Source organism: Drosophila biarmipes, chromosome 2R (assembly GCF_025231255.1).
Source record: "Drosophila biarmipes strain raj3 chromosome 2R, RU_DBia_V1.1, whole genome shotgun sequence".
Classification (NCBI taxonomy): Eukaryota; Metazoa; Arthropoda; class Insecta; order Diptera; family Drosophilidae; genus Drosophila; species Drosophila biarmipes.
The window spans coordinates 8,895,260-8,919,019 of record NC_066615.1 but is presented as its reverse complement, the minus strand read 5'-3'; the positions used below and the strand labels follow the sequence as shown (position 1 = coordinate 8,919,019).

The 23,760-nt window shown below is 44.1% G+C and overlaps 3 protein-coding genes across 3 annotated transcripts in view; 1 reads left to right on the top strand and 2 right to left on the bottom strand.

Annotated features, from left to right (window-relative positions):
• Positions 1-271: 271 nt before the first annotated feature.
• On the bottom strand, positions 272-1,305 carry LOC127010968 (melanization protease 1-like). The gene is made up of 4 exons (XM_050887263.1): positions 1,083-1,305; positions 982-1,024; positions 755-930; positions 272-699 (listed from the first exon to the last, which is right to left on the bottom strand). Exons 1-4 carry the CDS (start codon positions 1,303-1,305, stop codon positions 305-307), a joined length of 837 nt encoding a protein of 278 aa, XP_050743220.1. The 3' UTR covers positions 272-304.
• A 6,893-nt stretch (positions 1,306-8,198) lies between these two features.
• Positions 8,199-23,760, top strand: part of LOC108026793 (serum response factor homolog) — a 29,227-nt gene continuing 13,665 nt past the window's right edge. Inside the window, exons 1-2 of the mRNA XM_017097954.3 lie at positions 8,199-9,944; positions 14,281-14,529. Coding sequence (XP_016953443.1) covers positions 9,354-9,944; positions 14,281-14,529 — 840 coding nt within the window. The 5' untranslated portion in view covers positions 8,199-9,353. The remainder of the gene's footprint in view (positions 9,945-14,280; positions 14,530-23,760) is intronic.
• Positions 17,560-17,733, bottom strand: LOC127010953 (uncharacterized; the record flags this gene model as incomplete). The annotated part of the gene is made up of 1 exon (XM_050887117.1): positions 17,560-17,733. A coding segment is annotated over one exon (174 nt), but the record flags the coding sequence as incomplete, so codon positions are not given.

The following is a 23,760-nucleotide window of genomic DNA, read 5'->3' as shown; positions in this document are numbered from 1 at the left end:
ATGGCTAGATCGACTAAGCTAGTGATCCTGATCAAGCATATATGCACTTTTGAAGTCGGAATCCCTTCCTTTTGCCTGTTACATACTTTTCAACGAATCTAGTAAACTTTCCAAAATATTAACACCTTTCTTTAATGTTCTAAAATTTTTGACAAGATTATTTTTTAAAATTATGTATTTTTAATTATATTTTTTTATTCATTTTAGAGTTTGATTTTTCGAAGTATTTAAATAAAACAAAATCCTCAGTTCAGAGTCGGGCAATGTAGTCTTTTTTATTTGTTAAGCATTGGTACAAACGGCTTTAATATTTAAAAGTGTTAACAACTTGCGATATCCAGGTTGTAAAGTGCGTAACATTTGTGTGAACTCTTAGGCCTGTACATGGACTAGGAGCATTTCTGATAACACCGAACTGAAAGACCCGTAAAACTCCCTCATAGTATCGTTCTGCGCTCAACGGGCCTCCGGGATTCCCCGCACATTCCACACGGTGTAGACCTCTAGCACATATCTGGGATACAGCATGCGTGGAATTCAGTGACCAGTTGCAATCTCGACGGTTGATATTTTCTATGGTGGCTACTTGTAGAGAACTGCCTAGGCGACCATGTTCAGTGTGACCCCAGCTGGTTGCCTTAAACAATCTAATGTACTCCACTTGCTCATTAACGAGAAGACAAATCGGCATGACGTATTCTAAGTAGTAGATTTGTACTTTAGAAGGTTACTTGCTGCCAACTCTTTACATTACCTGAGTATTGCACAGTTTTGGCCAATCGAAGCAGGCCTATATCATTCTTGGAACCATCAAAGTCACGGTGCCTAATTTTCTTATCGACATCAATTTCATAGGCCGTTGGAATGCAGGAGCCCGAACTGCAATCATCCCTGGAATTCGTAGTCTCAAATTCTCCCAAGCGCACCTTCCTACATAAAGATATTGCACTATCTATGGAAAGGTATAATTCCTGCACTTACATGTGTCCATCGGACAAGCAATCCGCTGATGTCAGAACAAATTCTGGGAAAAATGGACACTTAGCACTAAGCTTATTTAATCAGAAAATAAATATACATACGAGAGTTGATAAGGGAGCCTCCACAAGTTTCAGAACCAATAATCATAACCATCCATGGATGCGATAATATGTGCGCACTTTGAACTCCCGAAACCTGTGATCCCTCGTACCCGAACACAGACCTTGAATAACCACAAATGGGTTCAAATAAGTGGCCCGATCCTTCTTTGGTGCCAATAAGTAGGCAGCTCAGAACCAAAATTCCCGATGTGACAACTGTCATGTTTTTGGAAAGACTGAATGAAAGATTTGTATGCGGATGAACTGTCTACTCAACCATATTTAGTTCAAAAAGTTCAAAACAGAGATAAGGAAATGATAATTAAAGATTACTCACGTTAAAATACCAATTGTAAAAAAATATTTTAAGCCGGACAATTGATCACTGTGGGCGCGCATGTTGTTTTAGGGATCTGTAGGACTTTAATTGCGCTTTAAAAAGTTCAAAATAGAAAGTCCAGCTAGGTTAAGGAAAAATCTCCAAAAAACAGAATAGCTCTCCACCCAATTTGCAGCATGCTACTCATCCTATGCTTTTTATTTGCTCACGCATGTATTATGGACGATCCGATTTTAACATTTTTTCTAAGTAGATGGGTTTTTATAATAAATAAAAATTGGCATTTAGAATTTTACAAAATCTTCAACGATTTGGGTGCGTTGGGTTGTTTACTTATTTTATAGGGTCAAAAACGCTTCCTCTAACTTATTTTCCGACGAGTTACTGGTATAAAAATAAAACCTACACAACCATGCACAACTAAAATGAATCGACGAAATATCTTCCTGTAAAAAATTCACCCATTTAGAAACCGTTTTAAAAAACCCATGAGTTCGTAAAATAGATAAAGCTAATAAAATCTTCAATTCTTTTTTTTGAATTTTATAATACAGCCGCCAAAAATTGTAAGACATAAAGCAGTGCGCTTTAAGCAGTGCAATTTTAACCCATGTTTTCAACCAAGAAGTCAAGACAAGAACCGTTTAAACTCGTTTATAAGAGAGCCGACATCTGTGGTCTGTTCAAAGAAGGGTAAGCGACATCTGGCGTTTGATAACTGGACTTCAACTGTGGTAAAGTGGCGCAAATTCAAATGCAAATTCAAAATGAGAAAGCTTTAGTTGGGGAACAAAATTAGTCACAACGCTCGAATAAATGGTAAATATCATTTATATTCATTCAGCCAACTTTTCTTAAAAAACAGCTTGAACGAAATGTGTGGAATTTCCCAAAGAAAACTTTGCGTTGTTTATGGCTACCTCTCACCTTTGGGCCCATTTCCATCCCCACCCACCCCGAAATACCTCGAAAAACCCAATCGAAGAGCCCACAACTCATCCTATGGGATGCCTAACTACCTTTGGCATGCGATCGATGGCCCGACGACAAACGCATTGATTGAAATAGTTTATTTGCAGGCCAGAAGTCCTCTCGGTTCCCTGGCTCTTTGGGCCCTCGATTGTCTTGGCCTTTTTGTGCTTTCCTCATATTATTTGTGATGTTGGCAGAGCGCAGAGATAATGATGACGAGCTGCCAGGCCAGAAAGCCAGCCAGCAGCTAAAGGAGCCTGGCCAGCAGCTCGTCCACCCCCCATCTCTGGCGATTCTGGCGGGGATCGGGGGCAGGTGGTGGCCCGGCCACGACTGATTGGGATGCCTGGTGAAGCGACGTGCGCAGAATTGACATTTTGTGTGTGCATTTGTGCATTGGTGCACAGTGGGCGCGATAAGGTCGCACAGTCCGGCCTCCACTGCCACTCGAGTTCGAACCCAATCTCGCATCCACTGCTCTGATTTCCAGGCTCTGGCAAAAGTCAAAGCCGGGGCACAAATTAAAAATGCCCCGCAATTGCAGACGCAAGAGCAAACGATCGCGATCCAGATCGATCGACAGCTTCTGCACTGCCAGTGGAATTTTCATATGAGCGCTTGATTTCAGCAAAATTACATACTTGTAATTTTAAAATGCTGCCGAGTGCCGAGAGAGTTGAAAAAGCCACAGACGAGCAGCACAAAAAACGCCAAGAATCGCCAAGTCCAGGAATTTTAACCCACAGTCGCAGTGGCAGTCTGAATCTCAGTCTGAGCCCGAGTCTTCGACTCCGAGTCGTTGTCTTCCAACTGATCACTTACGCACATTTTATCACAGCCAAACTGGAGACATCGCTGTGAGAGCCTCCTCCTCCAACTGCTTTGGCTGGATCGCACCCCACCCCCATCCCCTCCTCGGCTTCTGCGCAGCTTGACAATAAGTGGACCCCAGTTAGGCGGGAAGGTGGAGTCGAATGGGGGATACCTGGTAGGGATCTTAAATATCTTCATTTTTTAAAACCGTATGAAAACCGAAACTTTTATAATTACTTTATTTTGCAAAGAACTAAAAAGAAAAGATCCCAAGGGGGCCCTAACTGATATAAATTAGGCCCTAAATATTTATGAACTTGGTTATTATTAAAAATTTCGATTCAAAACGTTATTAAACTCTAAGAAAGTTCTAAAAACTTTAAGAGGACCCCTACAAAATTCTGTATAATAAAGCTTTAAGGCGGGTAAAATTATAAAGGATTGCCGAACCTAAAAGTACAAAATATTTGTAAAGGTTAATTTATATTTTGAGAAACGTTTTATAATTGAAATAAACTAAATTTATTTTTTAAGACTCTTATTACAAAGACTTAAAAGTATAGGTAAAGATATTGAAATGTTGAATAAATATTCAAATACTACAGTTACAAAAATATTAAGATGTACCTTCCAAATATTTTAAAGTCTTCTTGGCTTACTTAGTTCAAATAAATTGGTAACTCTTTCTTGAATCTTTTTCTTCTGAAACCTTTTATAATCCCATCAGGTATTCAATTGAATTCGGAAGTTAAAAGTCAAGGCTTGCGTTCGGAAAAAATATTTCGAGTCCAAGTCCAAGCTGATCCACGTACCCCTTAGTTAGCGGGTAGGAAAAAATAAGTTACCGTTCTGCGCGCTGAAATTTGTTGTGCCATCGACGATCCGCAGATCCCAAGCGCGGTTCCCCGTACTTTCCAGTTTTCTGATGCTCTGCTCGGCTGTCTGCGACGATCCTCCTTGTCTGCGCTGTTTTTGTTATCATTGTTGTTGTCAGCTGGAGTACGAGTACAACCAACCATAGATCGCTGGCAATCGATCAAGTATTTCGCGTACATTATCCGAGATGCGTGGGATAATTCTGTTCTAATTTGTAGAGGCCCGAGTTAGTGGGCCCCAGGTTTCGAGGCCCGACCTGGGTCCGAAAACTAGCAGAGGCCCCAAGAGAACCCACTTCCATGCGGGGCACGCACCAATCTTCGTCTGCCTTTCGACTTTCATAATTAAATATTGAGTGAATTGAAATGCGCGGAAGGCGAGGAAGTTAGAAGCTAGTGGTCGCGCGCGGAAGGAAGGGGAGTTCCGAACTTCCTGCACTTGTCACCGTGGAAAGAGTGGCCGCCGGAATGCAAATGAGCTGGCCACCGGTAATCCCATAATCAGGTGAAACGGTCACGACCTGTTAATCGTTTTATGATTGTAGCGGGCTTTTGTTTCCTGTGCCAGAACGGTACTCGTACTTCGCCTCAAGAGAAAACCAAAACCGAACACTCAGGCCCGAAAACCCCAAGTGATGGCTGCTTTTCCTTTTGTTTTCGCCCAGGGAGCCGCAATTTTATTTAAATTGTAACACAAACGGCCAGACAATTGCCCCTCGAACGGCGGCCAGGAGCGAGGAGTCCGATCCCCATCCCGATTTCGATTCCGATTCCCAACCAATCTTATGCGTTATTCATGAGCCTGGACACAAAAAACATTCGGATCGCCTGTACCAATTGGCAATTGGTTCGACTTTTGAGCCGGCGTTGGCGGTTTTCTCTGCCGGCTTTTGTCAATCTCCGGGCTTTGGCTTAGTGCTCGGAGTTGGCCTGCCTAAGTGGTTCATTGTCACCCCAGCGCCCAATTAGACACCTGAGTCGCGCAGCCTCAGAGTTTCGGGCGACCATGCATCGCACTCATGTGCCACGTTCTTACTCTCGATCAGATATATTCATTCGATCTTGGGCCCATCTGTATAAGGAGTGCGCTCGCTGGTCTGAGTGTGTAAATCAACCAGCCTGCTTCTCAGTTAATAGATTTTCTATTTTAAATAGTACTTTGGGGGATTGGTTGTGGTGTTTTTGTGTTACTACGTTTTAGCTTGGCACTTGCATATTTTTGCTTTTTAATTTTATGCGGGCTACACATGTTATTGTGTTTACTTCAATTTGTCAATTGAGTACCATATCGCTTTTAAGAGTTTTTTTATTTTAGTAATTGTTTTTAGGATATAAGTAATAACATTATAAACTATTTCTCTTCCTAATTTATAAATTTCCTTTACATTTATTTGACAAGACAAGTCAGACAAGTGTTTTTTGCTCGGTAAAAAGTACTTTCACATTCTTAATGTAACATTAAATGTGTATAATATATATATCTTAAATTGCACCCTGATGTTCGTTGTTAATTTGCCTCTTTTACCATAGCAACACATTCATAAGATTCATTTAATCTTTTGTAAGCCCTGCAAAATCCCCTTTACTGAAGTTCTACGCATATCGCCTTCTTAAATCCAAATCCCAACACCTTGCAGATACTTTCCCACATGATTCTGCTAAAAAAGACAAAACAGAAATTTTTCATATTTCGACTATTTAAAACACTTTGGCTTTGGCTTAAGGCAAATGCCCAAGAAGCGCTATAAATAGTAAAAAAGTCTATATATACCTATAAACACACATATGCGGCTATGGCTAGCTGCAAAATCAAAAGTTGTTCGAGATCGTAAATGGAACAAACCGTTCCTCCTAAGTTATAAATATATTCGGGAATATACCTATGCCCATGCCCAGACGGGGATGCCTAGGTGATCCGTCCACCGTTTTGAAGGTGAACTCTGAAGGATTACGTAATGGGGAATTTGAGGAACAGGAGCAGCCTCTCCATATCTGAAATAAACGCACGTAAAACGGCAAGCGAGCGCTGGCAAATAATTAAGTATTAGAAATGTTCAGCTGAGGAGAATTCCGTGGAAAATCCGATGGCAAAAAGTACAGCATGTAGCAGTTGTTCCCAGCTGAGCCAGCAGGCTCTTAGCCAAGAGTTCTCGGCCAGACAGGCTGACTTCGGCTGACGATCGCCTAGAAAGACAGCCGCTCTGGAGCCACCAGAATCCAGCTGGAGAAAGGGGCGGAGAAAGGGGACCTGGATGGTGGTGGACCACGGGCTGAAGCCTCTGAAGCCCCAGCCTGCAGCCAACTAACCAATTAGTAAGCGCTGCACAGAACGCGTCTACAATTGTGAGAACCTTAGACCAGACTTACAGGCCAACAAGCCAAGAAGCCAACAGCCAGGCCGTGTGAGTATGATGAAATGTCAGTAGGACCAGGAGCACCATCGAGGTGCACTGGGAAAAACGTTTGATGGCTCTTAATTAATAGTAAAATGGATTGTAGTTGGGTCAACTGGCACTTTTATTATTACTTTAAAGCTTAGACCACACTTATGATAGGTAAGCTAATATGAAATTGGAGGCGTTATAAGATTAACATCCTAAAATAAAGCACAAAATTCGAAAGATAAGAAGTACTAGCAACAGAAAATTATGGATTTTGTTAAGAAAGCTCTTTCTTGATCTGATTTTATATCTTATTTCTCTATCGTCTAATATATTTTGCCTTTAAAAATGTAAACAAAACTAATTTTGATGGGGAAGGTGTTGACCACATACTTAAAATGTAGAGCCCAAATTTACAAAACCAAAATCAAATGCTGATTAAACTAACTCAACTTATATAGCTTATATTCATAAATAAATAAAAATCAGAAACCACAACTAAAGTAGCACTCCTTTTCCCTTAGTGCCTATGATGAGGCAGATGAACCCCAGTCCGAGGACCGGGTGCCCGCTGCGTGGATCGATCCTTATATGATCCGTTGCCAGCGGCAAACGTTCTATTTTGACAGTCATTATGATTAATTTAAATCATTAGGCAGCCCGGGCAGGTAGACAAACCATCGAGTTTCTATATTTCATTCTAATTAAATGCAGGGGGCGGAGGGCAGTGCGCTGCTGGTTGTGGCTGTGGTCCTCATCCTGGAACCGCAGACCGAGACCCTGCTCCTGAAGACCTGGCTTATTCGCGGAAGAGACAAGCTGGCGACAACGACACCGATGGCTGGAAAAGGCAACGATGACCATTTGCAGCCGGGGGAATGCATCATCTTCGATCTTCGATCTTCGGATCGGTTCTGTTCGGGGATCGCTGGGGCGGGGTGCAGGGGGCAGTGAGTGTATCGATTTATCTGACTTTCCTATATATCTGCTGGCTATCTGTTAGTCACTGCACGTGGCCATGCCCACCTTGCCGCCCCCGCCCCCGGTATCGCCTTGCAGAATTTTCTTGCGAACCTCTATTTAAGGACATGGCGAAATACTCGTGCTCCTGTGTACAAGTGGGCCCACCACGCAAATCCTCTAGAGCATTCTGACCATATTGGCCGGGGCTAAGAAATTCCTGGCATAGTTTAAGTGTATCGCTTTTTGTGCCTCTTGTTGTTATTGTCAGTGGGGACCTGAAATGCCCCTGTGAAGTCGAAAAACTTAAAAAGAAGAAATTACAAAATTACAAAATCACAAATTAACTAAATTAACAGGGATGATAAGCGAAAAGCACGTTAAAATGGCGCTGCCAGGCAATTACAAAGCCCGCGATCACAAAGCGATCCAAGGGGGAGGAGCCATGGTACTATGTGTTTTTTCCGAAACCGAAATCGAAATCCCCGGTCTATGCGCACTGCGCATGCGCAGCGAATGAGTATGCATACGGGGGCGTGGCCATCTAATTAATTAAGCCATAAAGCCAGCCGCCTCTGCAAAATGAAAGACGGCGCTGGAAAAAACGAATAAATGCGGGCTTTTCTATATACCCAGTGCTCTTTCCCTGGGACCGAAGAGAGCTGGGGGCAGTACGACTCTTTCGGAAAGAGAGAACCGGTCGGGCCAAGTTTGGAATATCGAACGAACATCGTCGGTGGAAGTTTATTAGGTATTTGCACGCCATCTGAGCAACAACGTTGCCAGCCATCGATCGCAAGTTAGCTCAGTTTAGCCCGTCGAATCGTTTCGAATCGTATTTGGAATGAACCACAATAAAATCGCCACAAATAAAGCAAACGGTCCAAACAAGTGCCTAGCGACAAATAAGCGATAAGCAAACTAAATGCAACGCATTCGGAACAAACAAAAGCGCAAATACTTCCCATAGCCGCACGGAAACAACGAAATCAAAGCAATTTTTAAAGGATTTTTTTGCAAAAACACTTGCGATAAAACAAGACTCAACAGCAAAACATCAAGAGCTAAGCCTCAAACTTATAAAATAAAAGCCATTAATAGACAAACAGTAATCAAAGGAAGTAGCATTACGAGGAAAAACGGATGAAACATTAAAACGTCAATGATAAACTTACAAAAACGGTTTAATAATAAAGATAAACTAGGTAAACCACAAAAAACATTGCAAGATTGCTAAGCAACAAACGACTACATCTAAATACAAGAAATCAGGAAGCAACTTTAATTTCTAAAACACCACAAAAGAAAACGGAACTCAACTCAAATAAAGTAAAATAAATAACTAAGCTAAAACAAAAAGCCATACAGAAACTAAGGCCATACAACGAACCAGAACTTCAGCCGCAGAAACCAACTCCACTCTGCGCACACTTCGAATTTGCCGCCAAGCCGCCTCTCTTCGCAACACTCGAGCGCTGCATCCCTGGCTTTCCGCCACATTCCAACACTGCAGGACTGTCAGCTGTCAACTCTGCTGTGTGTGTGCGAGCGTGCGTGTGTGCGTGTTGCAAAACGTCGGCGTTGCACTAAAAACTTAACAAAAATCGCGTTCCCGGCCGAAAACCCGGGTTGCTAACCGTCTTGCGGGCTAAGAACTCGGCCCCCAGGCAGCCGGCCACCAGAAACCGCCCCAGAAACGCGCCGTCGCAGCGAAACGCCTAGGGAAAACGCCAGCGAAACGCGCGCGTTGTGTGTTTTCCTGTGTAGTTTTATTTTTGGAATACAAAGCGAGAGAGAATCGGATCGGAAAAGTGTGCCGCGGCCGGATTTCAGTAGATTTTCACACAGGCCAGCAAGCCCAAACGCAATAATAGACGCGCGCGGTGCCTTGGATTTCTACGGCTCCACGGTGGAGAACTTTTACCTCAGAATGGATCCGACGCGAGGTGACTCGCGCTACAATCTCAACTACTCGATGAGTAGTATTGGGCTGAGTCTGGCGGATCCGGCGGACATGTACGGCAATCCCGCCCTGGGCGCGGGTCGCCCGCCCTCGGGCGGCCTGCTCCAGAACATGGGCGGTGTGCCGCCCATGCAGCGGCCGAATCCCGCTGGCGGCGGCGGGGCACCCCCTGCCACCCAGTGCCAGACGCTGCACAGCCCACAACACGCCTCCCAGCAGCAGCAGCAGCAGCAACAGCAGCAGCAGCAGCAGCATCAGCAGCAGCAACAGCATCCCCAGCAGCAGCAGCAGCAGCGGGGCCTCAAGCGGTCCGGCAGCGACTGCTACGAGGACCACCACCGGTCCTCCGGCGGACTCACCCTGCAGGGACTCGACGGCGTGGCCGGCGGAGCCGTGGACGACGGCGTGGACAGCTACAACCCACTGCCCAACAAGAAGTCGCCACCCGCCAACGGCAAAAAGACAAAGGGACGTGTCAAAATCAAAATGGAGTACATCGACAACAAGCTGCGTCGCTACACGACCTTCTCCAAGCGCAAGACGGGCATCATGAAGAAGGTAAGATCGGCGGCAGCACCCTAGTACCATACCCCATACCATTCCTATGCCATCCGCATCCCCATCCCAGCCACGATTGGCGCTGCAATTGGGATGTTGACATTTGGCCACGTTTCCAGCGCATGTGCAATTAATAAATGCTTCGGGGATTCGGTTGCGACGGAATCCAAAGGTTCCCCTTAGAACTCTGGCATTGTTCTCCCCGCAGGCAGAGCGGGCATGTATCGTCATCTGGCCATCGGCACAGTGGTGGGGATAGCGGGGGTTCCCTAGGAATACTGCGGAGAAGAATCCTTAGAGACTCCAATTAGATATTCTTATGTGGTTTCCCTTGCAGGGAAGCACAAAATCCTCAGAACTTTGAAATATTTTTTTAAAAAAGGTTTCAAAAAGTCCCAACAAATTCTACTCTGATAGTTTATATAGTTGTGCAGTTGTGTATTTAACAATAGCATAGATATGGATTTAACTTCTTTTATAAATATTCATCCTCAGTTTCAATTCATGGCACATCAACATGGACAAATCTTACAAAATGTTTTTACTGACTAAAAAGCAAGCGGATGGTTTTCAATAAACCTCAAAAACATCTTAAGAAACTGAAATAAAATAGTCTTTACCTATTCAAAACCTTTTCAAAATTACTTAAAAATCAAAAAGTACACGTCTGTAAACTAAAAATTATTCATTTTTTAAGTTTAAACTAAAAATTATTCATTTTTTTAAGTTTAAACTAAAAATAATTAATTTTTTTAAGCTTAAACTAAAAATAATTGATTTTTGGAAGTTTAATGTGAGTATGTGCTCATGATATAAAAGTACAATTGAATATTGAACTTTGTAGAAGCATTTCAGTAGATAAAGTCTGACTGATTGCTGGTTTTAATTCTAAACTGAACCCTCAACCACTGTGCCCGCGCAGTTCTCTCGCCAGTCTCCTGAACAGTAGCCCCAGATCCTCTGGTTTTCGGCCAGATCGCGTCTGTCCGAGCCAACTGGTGGCTTTGGCGGCGTGGTGTAAGCGCGGTAGCCCACGATTCCGCGTTTCCCTTTGTTTTCGGCTTCATAAAATGTTAATTTGCCGCCGCAATTGCATTCAAAGAGGCTGGTGGGCTGCCCACCAGTTGCCGGCCCACAATCCGCATCCACAGCCACTCCTCCCCCGACAACAATTGATGCGTGCTCCTGGCGGATTCTGGCCCACTCGCTGCAATGTGGCCGGTGCCTTGGCATTTTCAAATGACCAATTTTCACACGCAAACTTACATAAGGCCACCGCACTGCTCCTGCTGCTTTCCATCGATCTGCGGGCCGCATATGAAATTTTTCACATTTTTGAAATAGACTTCCCTGGCCACTAGCTAAACCAAGCCCCCGATCAAAATCAGACAAAAAGCATCAACATCGCGGCGCTAAATCACGATCTCAGCACGATCTTTGCCCAAACACAAAATCTTATGAAATACTTGACCCAACGGGCCAACGAAACAAAAACGAAGCTCTAAAATGTAAAGGGGGAATTTTAAAAAAGAGCTTTGACGTTACAAGTGCTCTAAGAACAGGACTAGAAGTAATGGTATAACCAAAAATTACCTTTGTTAGTTTCACAAATTGTTTTATGTTCCGCAAAATGAATTAAGAATGTGTGTTTAGAGTATAATGAGCCGTTTTTTAATAGTAAAAGTAAAAAAAATACATTTTAATGCATTTTGTTAATTCACAAATACAATGTGTTATCATTTGCGGATGCTTTTTAGAGTAATAGTAGTAGACAGTCTTAGATTCTGTATTTCCACCACAAAGTAAGACATTGGGTGATCGATTTCTCCTTTTTTAAAGCAATTTAGCACTTAGTCAAAGGTTATTGGGTGCCAAAATGGCATTGCTTCATCGGTAGGGTATCCAAAACATTTAACCCCTGGGACGTGGGCTCCCCCACCCGAGATTGAGGTTCTCGGATGCCGAAACTTATGACAGGCGCACGCCCGGGACAAAAGGCCGCCTCTATATGCGTTCCAAAAAATATCATTTTGGTGACTTTGATGCGGTCCCTCATCGATGTCCAGCCGGCGGACAGTTGACAGGCAGACAATGGGACCTCGGCTTGGCGCTACCAGCGGTGGCAGCAAAAAGCGCAAAGCCGGGCAAAGGCAATCTGCAATCCGCCATCCACCAACCCTACCGGCCAACAAATTGCGGCCAATGAACTTGGCCCAGAGAGTCGGTTGTCGCGCCAACCTGTTGGCATGCTTTCCACTGGCCAATTTTGGTCATTTCGATCTGGCCAAGACGATCTGGGGACGCTTTTTCGCGTGGGTGGCAGTGGTACGGGGCCAAAAAAGGCCACAAGAGTGAAAAGTGAGCTAATGTCCAGAAGTGATCTCATTTGCTGGCCAGCCTAATTGCGTGGGCCGCATTATCACCGGTCCGGGGCTTTCGCTTCTGGCTTCTGCATAATGCACAGCCATCGAACAAGCCATCGACAAGTTCCCAACAATTGGCCGTGGCTAAAAGGGCACACGGGCGCAAAATGCCGCCAAAAGGTGTTAAATTGAAATCACGAGGCTTGGGATTGGGCTGGAGCTTGGGAATTGTTTGCTTTGGGGGACCAGCTTGCAGCTCGCCTTCAGCTTCCAGCACGGAAGCTTAAGCCGCGGCCGCGTCGGCAGATTGTGCCCAGATAAGCCGCGGAAAGCCGGGCCAAGAGGCTCCGAGTCGGCTCGCCTTTTGGCCACATGCAACAGGCCAGCAGTTGCCTTAACAACACAGGGGGCAACACATATGCAGGGGGCAACGAAAACAGGCAACAATCGGCTTCTAACAAATGACTCTCCATCTGGACGGCACGGCCCGCGGTCTCTGGGGCCGCCTTCTTGTCCTGTCAACGCTTTCGGACCCCAATCCTCGCCCCAATGCCGAGTCGTGTCCTTTTGTCTTTGTTCGAAATTCAAATTGACATGAATTGTTGGCCTGCTCGCGGCTACGCGGGCAGCTACCTAGGCACACAATCGACACCTACTCAGACTCAGAATGTGCATCGGCATCGGAATCAGAACGAGAATAATCGAAATCCGATTCGGATTCCGCTTTCGGACCGTGTCAATTGTTTGCATTTACACATGTTACACATAAAATTGGCAGCCAATCGATGGAGTGGGTTAGCCCCCACCCCATCCAGTCCGATGCGATACGATCCTATGCGATCCCCAGCACCCAATCCCAATCCCCATCGCAATCCGGCAATCCGGCAATCCGCAACAATGTGTAAAACAATTTCATTAATATTAATAAATGTTCCCGAAGCGATTGCCTGGCTTCTTGGTCCGCCAGTTATTTATGCGCTGTGCTCTTCGACTCACGGCAGCAAAAGTGGCGGAAAAGTAGCAAAAACTGTTTTGCCCGCCAGACCGACAGCGACTTTATCGCTTTTATAGTAATTACGAGCTGTTGATAGGCAGCTTAGGCTACCGTCTACCATCTAATGTGCAGGAACACGGTCCGGGAGGTGATACCGACCATGGGGCTCCATGGCGATGCTTGCGTGACTTTCGGGTCTTTTGCGTGGGCGTCCTGAGAAGCACGAAAGGGAACGAAGGGTCCGGACCCACTGACTTCTCTGGCGCAGACGTACGTCATGGGCTTGCCGTGATCTAGTCGGTTTTACTACAGATTAGGGATGTTTTACAAAGCAAATACGACAGTGATGTAGGTTAATAAGCCATTAAAGGCAGTGAGGGGTTCCTGAAAACAAAAATAAAAGACAAGCTGTTAAGATAACTTGTTAGAGATTTCTCAACTATAACAATGGTCATCCAAACTACAAGTTCTATGCTGATTAAATACCCATTTTTAACCTGATCTAAACTATTTTTGAAGAATCCTATTAATCCTTTAAACACGTACTTAAATTGTCACAACTCGTTGATTTCAATAGTATTTAATTTGTCATTTTCTTTTACATAAGTTAAATACTTTAAAAAGTAAATAATAATAATAACAGCAATGAATAGAAACCAAACATCGAATATATTGATGGATATTATACTTAAGACCATTAAAATTAGGTTTTGGTTTTAGGATTACTTACCAAACCCCCCGATCACGCTGCCATCTCTGGTAATTTAAAGTCCGGCACATTCGGGGTCCCGCTTAACGCTTCTTATCGCTGCAACATAATCGCATAGTTGGTGTGGTAAATTTATGTGCCGCACGGCAACACACGCTTCGGCAGCCTGCCTCGCCAGTCGGCTGGCAAGTAGCCGATACCGATTCCGATTCCCATTCCGATAGCATCGAGTACTTAACACGATCCTCTGCTCTCCCTCTTTGCTTGCAGGCCTACGAGCTGTCCACGCTGACCGGGACGCAGGTGATGCTGCTGGTGGCCAGCGAGACGGGCCACGTGTACACATTTGCCACGCGCAAGCTGCAGCCGATGATCACCTCGGAGGCGGGCAAGCAGCTCATCCAGACCTGCCTCAACTCGCCGGATCCGCCCAGCGTCGGCGGCGGCGACCAGCGGATGTCGGCCACCGGGTTCGAGGAGACGGAGCTCAGCTACAACATCGCCGACGAGGACTCGAAAGTAAGACAATTGATATACGGCCACCACGGGCACGCTCATCTGGGTCACCCGCCGGCGCCGCCCTCGCACTACAGCCTCGAGCAGAGCCTGATGCAGTCGGGCTACAGCGGCGGCCAGGCGTCGCCCCTTTCCCACGCCCAATACGGCGGACACGGGCACCACGCCCACGTGCCGCACGTGCCGCCGCCGCATTCGACGCACTCGCACATGTCGCACACGCATGCGCAGCGCTAGGCTTCTGGCCAGGATTCTCTAGGCAATTTCCGGGACTTGGTTGGTGCGGAGAGAGCGGGGGGCAGGTGATTCCCTCCAGGCTATAGCTTTCAGTGTCAGTTCCTGAACTTTCGATAGGCTCCTAGGACTCCATAGTGTGCTACCCCTTTACTTTCACAGAATCTTATTCTCTTCACCAGGGCAGTTTTACATTTATTCCAAATTAAATGAAGTAAAAATCCAGAAAAGTGATTTCTGCTTTAAATTTAAAATTAACTTCTTTGCCTTCTAAAATCCACTATGCCTAAAAGGCACTTTTAATTGATCCCATACATATAAATCCCAACGCTGAATACTAGCTTGTTACTCGTTATTTTATATATTTTCATCACATTACTACGTTCTTTGGTTACAAAGCATCAGAAGAAGTCTTTGAAAGTAAAAGCCACTATAAGCAAGTAACCCCCCACAATATTCTTCATCGCTTTATTGGGTAGAAACTCTGATTACCAAAACACCGCACCTCGCCGTTTTCCCGCAGAAAAACCAAGCCAGTTAGTTAGACAGCAGTTTATATATGTTTAGCAGATCCAAAGTGCAGCAAATGGCTTGATCGAACTTCGATACTCGTGTTTCGGATCCATGGCCAATACGATCTCGCCGCTCGTTTTGTTCTTGTTTATCGCAGATCGCAGTGTTTTGTGTTTTTATTAATCGTATTGTGTAATTGTGTAATTTACATTTTTTTTGTATACTAGTCAAGACTCTTACTTAAAGGCGACTGTGCCATAGCAAAGCTACAGCTCCCCCAAGTACACCCCACACACCCATAGCAATAGATCCACTGTGCATCAGCTGCAGCTTCCAACCCAGTGCCATTCTGTAGAACCACTAGAGACACATCGAGACACAGCCGAGACTGCTTTAGTTAGTCCTTTAAAGTTAAAACTTTAAGCCATAAGTGCAATACCACCCACAACTAGAAGGAAACTTTCCGCAAAGGTTTGCTGTACAGAGTCTAAAGGGTAAACAGCTCGAGTGCGTTTACGAAACTTAGTTAAAACAAGTTGATAGCAAATAAAAATGGGGCACATGTCGAATGCGCCGGCGGCCGTTTTCCATTTCCCATTTCCCCGACTGTGTGAGAGAGTGTGATGATGCGTGAGTGATGAGCGTGCTCCGTACAGTTTAAGCGTACTTTCCGGGTTTGTTTAGCGTAATGTTAGTAGTATTTACCACCCTATAGTTATGTTTATTGATCGATCCAATTGGCTTTTATTGACACTTACTAATTGGATGTTGCATGACGAATCGCTCAGAATGAGTGCCAAGTTCTAAATTACTCCGTGCAACACAACCGCTAGTTACTCACCTTTGAGCTGTTTGCTTGTTTCGCTCTTTCTACTAATATTTATTGTACACCTAAATTTAAATACCAAATTAAAAAGCAGCTCAAAGCAAGTTCGCTCGCATCAAAGGCAATTTACATTTAATTTATTACTTAATTTTTACTCCGTTAAAGAAAGTACTCGACAAGCACACATAATTTAATTACCGAAACACACACTTTCTGTCAAACAGAAGGCCGAGTAATTTCTTTAATACTAGTTAAATTTATTATTTAATAGATCGTGCACTGCGCCGCAGCAAAACAAAAGACGTAAATCGAATAACCCTAAAGCAATTTACCGCATAAGCCATCAAAATATGTTTAAAAAACAACCACAAAATAGTATCTATGCAGAAGAAACATACATATATATATTATTTAGCGCAATATTATAAAATAATAAAAAGGAAAACGATAAAAAAACCAACGGAGAACCCCAACATGTTTCCAGCTGTTTCAAGAGCAAGGTTGAGAGCACCGCGATAAGCCCGAGCCCAGAGTTTCTAGTTTCTAGCCTACACACTAGCCTCTAATAATCCCAAAACTGGCGAGTGGGTCGGCTCTCCATGAATGAATTTGTGATGTCGTTATATCTGCGTGTTTCTGTTTTCCTTTCGCTGTTGCAAAGAGCTTCCGCTTCTCCCCATAGAGACCCGACCCCGAATGAAAGAGTTTTTGGCCGCGGGGGCACTGTGACGTCATGACAACAATGCTGGCGACGAGTTCATAAATCGATCAGAGCCACCACTGAATCCCGTCATGCACCAACAGCCAGTCAGTCAGTGAGCGAGTTCCCCTCGCTTTTCCGCCGCTTTCGACTTGGCATGCAAATCGCGTTTGTGCCTCGTACTTTTCAATGCCAAAAGCTTTGGCGTAGGCCCCACTGGCCTCTTGGCTGCCCGATGACGTGTGCCACGATCGACTCAGCCCCCTGGTGGCCCCATCCCCGTCCGCAGACCCAGCTCAGTTTTTCCATTCAGCCTGGGCCGATGAATGAACGCCAAAATGTTGTGGGTGTGACACCAACGCCGGCTCAGGTCATCAGTTGCTGCTCTACACGCGCAGAAAAATGTAAATTTGTACAGAAAATGAAGGGAAACATCCCATCCAAGCCCTTTCATATCCTAGAGATCTTTTGAGGGTTACAAGATACATTTACTGCCGAAAAGTACTTTTAAAGCCATCTGTTTGAAAGATGCGATGAAAAGATACTTCTATTTGTGAAATAGTTTTCAACAAAAATATTTTTAAAAAATATTTGTTTTCTTAAGATGAAGTGAAAACTTTAACAAGCCCTTTCATATCTTTGGGATCTTTTGAGTACTCTTAAAGCATTTTGTTTTAAAAGATATAATGAAATGATACTTGCTTTCGATCTAATCTTGAAAAAAAATAGCCTATTTTATTTGAGTGACTTCGAGAACTATTTATTTCCTGTGTAGCCGTTGCTGGTAGCTGACTGCCAGCTGACTGATAAAATAAAATCCATAACTCGTACCGCTGCTGCTGTAGGTCGTTCTGCCGCCGCCAACTCTTTGTCCAGCCAAGGTTAATTGCCGACTTGCAGTGGGCTGTTCGCCGTGCTGTTTGCCAACGTTTGCTGGCTCACATTATATGTGTATGCTTACATATATTCGTATCTTGCTCCATCGAGAGTGCGATCCATCAGTCTGCGCGGGTGTCTTGGCTACATAGGTTGCCTTCTATGGTCGCTCACCTGCGCATCATCATCTAAACATCTGAACCGCCCACGAAGCCCAGCCAGTGAAAAAGGCGCAAGTTTGTTGGCTTTTACGATTTTGTTTTTATTTCAACATTTAATTTGCGTGGCCCAGCGTTGACAAGATTTAATAAATATGTTAGTACAGAATTGGCTGTAGTTTTCTAGTACAACAAGCAATTTTAGGGAAAGTTACAATTTTAAAAATGTATCTAAATCTTCTTTTACTTCTTACTGATAATTTTTGTTTTTAAATGTTTTAAATCGAATGCGAAAGTAAAATGATTATTTGCGTTATTTGTCTTCAAAACTTATATTTTCCCAATTTGTTTTGATCTAAAATAACCTTTAATTGCTGTTCCTCCCTGCATACCTGCATATTAAACTACTCAGATAAATCACTTTCTTAATATACTCTTTTACCACCTTGTTATTGCCTGATGAAACAGTAAAGTTACAGTATTCCATAGAGCATCCCTGAGTTCATAGTTGAGTTTGTCAAGCCTTCTGGTCAAAAGTAATGCTCTGATCCCTGCCCTCCTAATACCTCATCATGGGTCCTTAGCAGCAGGCAAAAACAAAAAGAAATAAGCCAAATTGAACCTCTGGCCCAGGTTTTCCTCCACGGCAGTGGGAGCACGGGTGCATATCAGTTTGAGAAATTAAAAGCATTTTGCGGTTTCGCTGACTATCGAAGCTGCGTGCCGCTCGAGCCTCTAACGACATTTCAATGATTTGCTGCTTGGCTGTTGTTGCTGCTGTTGCTGCTGATGTTGCTGCCGTGCTTGCTGTTGCGAGTTGCTGCTGCTGCTGCTGCTGCGGCTGCTGCTGCAACATGGCCACGTGCGCAGCACAAGACGCAGGCGGAGGACAAAAGCATTTGCAATGCTCGTCGATTACGTACGAGGGCGACCTCTGTCAGCCAGCGTCCAGCTGTCCAAAAGCCACCAACAACGCAGGAACCCGAGGAATCTCCTCTGCGGATTTTGTGTTTAAGCCGCCGCAGCGAGTTCTAACCGCATGCCGCCACAATGTCCTCTTAATTTCCTAGTGAGCGCGGGCTCACCACGCGATGATATCGCCGGCGATCCTCCAGAGCCCCCAGGAACCCCATCCCCCATCCGCATCCCCATCCCCATCTCCATCCGAGTCCGAATCCCATCCAGCCGTCGGCCTCTGTCTGTGCGCTCGTTTTTTAATTCAACTGATTGTACTGCAGCTTCTGGAATTCGGCATTTCTTAAAGCCTTCGCGCACACACATTGTGAGTCGGCAACTTCTGGCGACTTCTGGACGCTTGGCCACTTGGCCACTTGGCCATCGGAACCTCCGACTCCTGGTGCCTCTGCTTCTGCGCCGCTGCCGCCGCCTTCGCAATCTGAAAAGGTTAAGAAATGACAATTTGTGAGCGTTTTTTCTTTTCTTTCGTTTCGTATTTCTTTGTATTGTTTTGGTTTTTGCTGTTTTCCCCTCCGTTTTTTTTTTTGCTGGTTGGCCTGTCTTGCTTTTGGCCCTGTTGCTTTCATTGTGATTATTTAAAAGCCAGACTGAGACCTTAACGAGGCGCTTTTGGCCTTTGAGCAGGACTCACATTTAGTTAAGCAATTATTGGGCCGCAATGCAAACAAATAATGCGTACATTGTGCGCTCTGGAGTCTATCTGCCTCAGTGGTTTCTTGCCCAATCCCCCGCCCTGTCCCCGCCGACTTACTCCAATGATTTTCCAAGTTAATCAAAATTCTTGGCTATCCACGTCGAAATCTCTGCGACCTTCCCCCGCCCCCTTTCCATGGCTCTTCTAGCGCCGCCGAGCCACGCCCAATGCAACGCCCATCCAGTGGAGCGTGGCGGAGGCAGCGATTTGGAGGAAACTTATGGCTTTTCGCCGTACCGCGCCCCGCTTTGTAGCTACTTATATAGGCAGAGGCAGCTCCGCTTCACTGGCCAATTTATGGCTGGGAATGATTCTTTTTCGAGTCTGGTTGCCTCATAGTGTGGATTTTTCTGTGAAGACGTTTGCCTAATTGTGCCGGGAAAGGTTCCGATAAAGTATCTAGAGATTAGCTAGGATAAAACGCATTACGGCTATATGTTTCTGTAGATGAGAATTATTTTCTTGGTACCTATTTCATGTTTGCGAAGTAACTAAAAATAAGTTAATCAATATCACTCGATTTTAAATTTCTTCAGCTATAACATTTGAAAATAAAACAAGTGTTAAAATGCTGCTTTCAGCAAATTTCACCAACGATGGAATATTTATATTTAAACAGAACTTCGAAAGGATGTTTGGAATTTGTTTTCTCCTTTAAAAAAATAATAAAAAACTGTTTGATTAATTAATGGCTTCGAAAGATCTTTCAAATAACAAGCCAATAAAAAGTTGACAAATATGGAACAAACTTCCTGCAATGATTATAAACTTCGCTTCCTTCTACCTCCTTGCACATCTGAATTGATAGCCAGTTCCTAAAAGAACTCCTGGCAAACTGTACTTAAAAAGAGGAAAACACATGTGTTGTGATAAACTCTGGGCAAAGCTCTGAGCTGACCTTTGTTTTGCTCGCGATTGCCGTGTGCTATGTGTGCTAGAGTGAATGTGCCCATCTCCCAATTCCGATTCCAATTCCAATCCATTATATAATGAAGCACACGCGGTCTTCCCACATGAAACGGGGCAAAAGCCGACTCTACCCACAGTCCGCACGGTTAACAAAAGTTAACAACAATCGATGTTCAGCTCATTTCCTGCCCACAATAAAATCAAATGTTGAAATCCACACAGCTTTTGTGATACATACATATAATCACATATTTTCTAGGCTTCTTAAACGTGGAAGATGGTGCAGAACGTAGTACTGCTGCACAACTTGCCTTGGCGCTAATGAAAGTGCCATAAATTTTCAATTAAACTCTGGGCAAAGTAAAGCCTTAGTCTCATCGTCTGATTGGCAGCGATTAAGCCATCCCATCGCGAGGAGACCTTTTCGAAGCCTCCGCTGCAATTATTTGCGAATTAACATTTATAACACTTGATCCTGTGCGTATCCGTTGAAAGCTGGGCTGACTTCATGCTTCGGCGCATTTAAAAAGTATTTTTAAAGCTGCCGGCCAAAGTGGAGTGCAAGAGTAAGAAATATTTTGCCGCATTTTAGAGCCTCAGTCCCAGTCCGTCGCTTTGCTGTATGTCTGTTATGCGGATTCATTGCAACCGCAGAGCCACTTGTTGCGATGTTGTGATGTTGCGATGTTGCTGCTGTGTGCCGATGTGCTGCTGCTGCTGCTGCTGCTGCAGTGCCCGATGTTGCTGCTGTTGTGCTAAATTTCACACCAACAATGAGCGCGCGCCAACAATGAATGAAAATGACTGAACCGAGCTGAACCGAACTGACGGACCGGGATGACCAAACGACCGCAGGCTAAATCGATACCTTAATTCAAAGGCACGCCAGACCGCATTTTTGGATAATATACTCCATCTCCATCTCCATCCGCTCCAGTGAGCCGATGTTGCCGCTGTTGCCGCTGGTGGCACGCGTGAGATTTCCTGTCTGCAGTTTTGGGACATTTCATATCGGATTGCAGCCAAATTTGGCATCCTTTGTGGCACGCGGGGTTAAAGATACACACATAAACACCGTACAGATACATTAACATCGATTCGCTGGGCTTATCGGCCTGGGAATTGTGTTATTGTTCTTGCCGTTTCGCCGGCCAGATGTGTTGCAACGACTTTAAAAAGCTGTTAACATGCGTTGTCATCGCTGCCATATGTTGCACGACAGCCGACTCCTGGTCGCCACCATCACCATCCGCCGCCATCGATCGGCGATCGCTTTTCGGGGCAGCAAAGCCACCGGCGACGGCGGCGACTTGTCAACCACCTGGCACAACTGCACCACTTCTGTGACGCTGCATCAACGGGCTGAACTTCAGACCGACGGCAGGCGTTGGTTTCCCTCGAAATCTATGCGAAAGTGGAAACGCCACCGATTTGCGTAGCCTGCAGCGATAGTTATAGCTTCCTCAGCTCACATGTGCCGTCCCTTATTTGGAAGCTTGTGTGCGAAGCGCAACAATTATATATATGTACGCGGGCTGAGCAGACTCACACAGGCGAGTGCGCGCGAAAAAACCAGCACAACAACATCAGTGCACTCGGAAAAAATTGACTGCATTTCATACATTTTACTTAGGGGAAGGGGAAGCTTCAATTAGTAAATTCGGATAAGTAAATGCGCTTAACTAGAGTGCGGAGTGTTACATTTACAAATAAAAGAGAATCAATTAAAAAGCTCACGTCATGTTTCTAATTACATTTTTATAAGTTCGCAGGTGTAGTTGAACCCAGGTCCACTGCTTGAATGTTTCCTAATATACTCATCCAACAATTAAATCTTTGTTTTTTTGTTTGTTAAAGCTAAAGTTTACAAAAGTTGTTTAAATCTACCTATATAACGGTCTGTGTAACTTGTTGCAAGCTGTACATTTGTAAAGTTAATTAAATTTTTTTTTTCAATTTATATTTTTTTCATTTATTTCCTGAAACGGTTTCTTGGTTAACCTTCTATCATGAAAGGTTGTACAGCCTTTGCTTTATTTTTTGTAAATGGATTGTCGGTGGCCGAAAGCCGAGGTTCGAGTTCAGGTTAAAGCAGTCTTGAATTTTACAATAGCAAAAACATTTTTTTTTATTTTTTCCAATTTATAGTTTTTTATTTAATTATTGAAATGATTTCATCTTTTCATTCATAAAAAGTTTGACAGATTGTAAAACTTTTGTCTTGGTTTTTTCCACTGCAGCGTCGGTGGCCGAAAGCCGTGCCTCGAGTTCAGGTTAAAGCCGAGTGCAGCGGAAGGAGAAGTCGTCGCCACATTGGCTGACTTATGACGAAAGTAATTGCTGGCTATTGCTATCGCTAACTGGCGATCGCGTCATCGTCATCGTTATCGATTATTCGTAGAAAGCCCATCGCAGTTCGCCCGTTTTCATTAGCCCGTTACATGCGGCGTATGAGTAATCAATAATAATTTTACCGCCAGTTTTATTGCTATTTTTCTTAGTCCCCTTTTCCCGATGTCTCTGGACGTGGATGTGGATGTGTGTGGTCCCCAAATCGATTGCCATAATAATTTCACGCAAATATAGCATATAGCACATATAGCACAGCGAATGCAGCAACAACAACTTTGCCTGCGACAATCATCGTACAATATTGTAATTTACTTAATTTCGTATCGTTCAGAATACGTAAATTTTGCAAAAGCGAGAAAAAAAGTGGAAGAAAACATTGTCTATGCATTAGTTACATGTCTGTAGTTGTAGTTGTTATTGCTTTAGTTTTTGTTGCTCTTGCTTTTGTTGTTATGAAAGGCGACTGCGCGGCGTCTGTTTTGCCTGCTTTTTGGTTGTTTTTCTGCTGCGTTTGATATGCAAATTTTGTGCTCTTAGAAAGAGACACAGAATTATCGTATCTGTCGGTTTGCCGATTGTTGTTGTTGTAGGAGCAACGAATCAGGGGTTGCGTATGGTAATTTCGCATGTATGTCTACCCGACTAGGAAAAGCCCAGGAAATCGTGTATTCAGTGTTCCTAATTGTACTATTCAGCAAAACAGTATTGTTTTTTGTATCTGTTCTTTATGAACTGTTGAAAAAATATTGTCTTTCAAATTTACAATTATTCAGTAAACGATTTTTTTCAGACTTTTCTCAATCAACTGTCACTTAATCATAAATAAATACCTAATATGGTTTACATTTCATTGGAAAGTGGTTGATCAAGAAATCAGAGAAACATGTTCTTAAAATAGTTGTTTTAAAATTAATGGAGTTGCAGTTAGCTTTCTTCTAGACGTGTTATACAAGATTGTTTATAGTAGATGTTTTTCGTGGAATAAGAAATATTC

Excerpts from the sequence above, each read along its gene's own strand:
- LOC127010968 (XM_050887263.1), bottom strand. The coding sequence starts at position 1,305 with ATGACAGTTGTCACATCGGGAATTTTGGTTCTGAGCTGCCTACTTATT. Across the intron at positions 931-981 it reads TGCTTGTCCGATGGACACAT|GAAGGTGCGCTTGGGAGAAT; the intron begins GTAAGTGCAGGA and ends ATCTTTATGTAG. Across the intron at positions 700-754 it reads CAAAACTGTGCAATACTCAG|AATACGTCATGCCGATTTGT; the intron begins GTAATGTAAAGA and ends TCTACTACTTAG.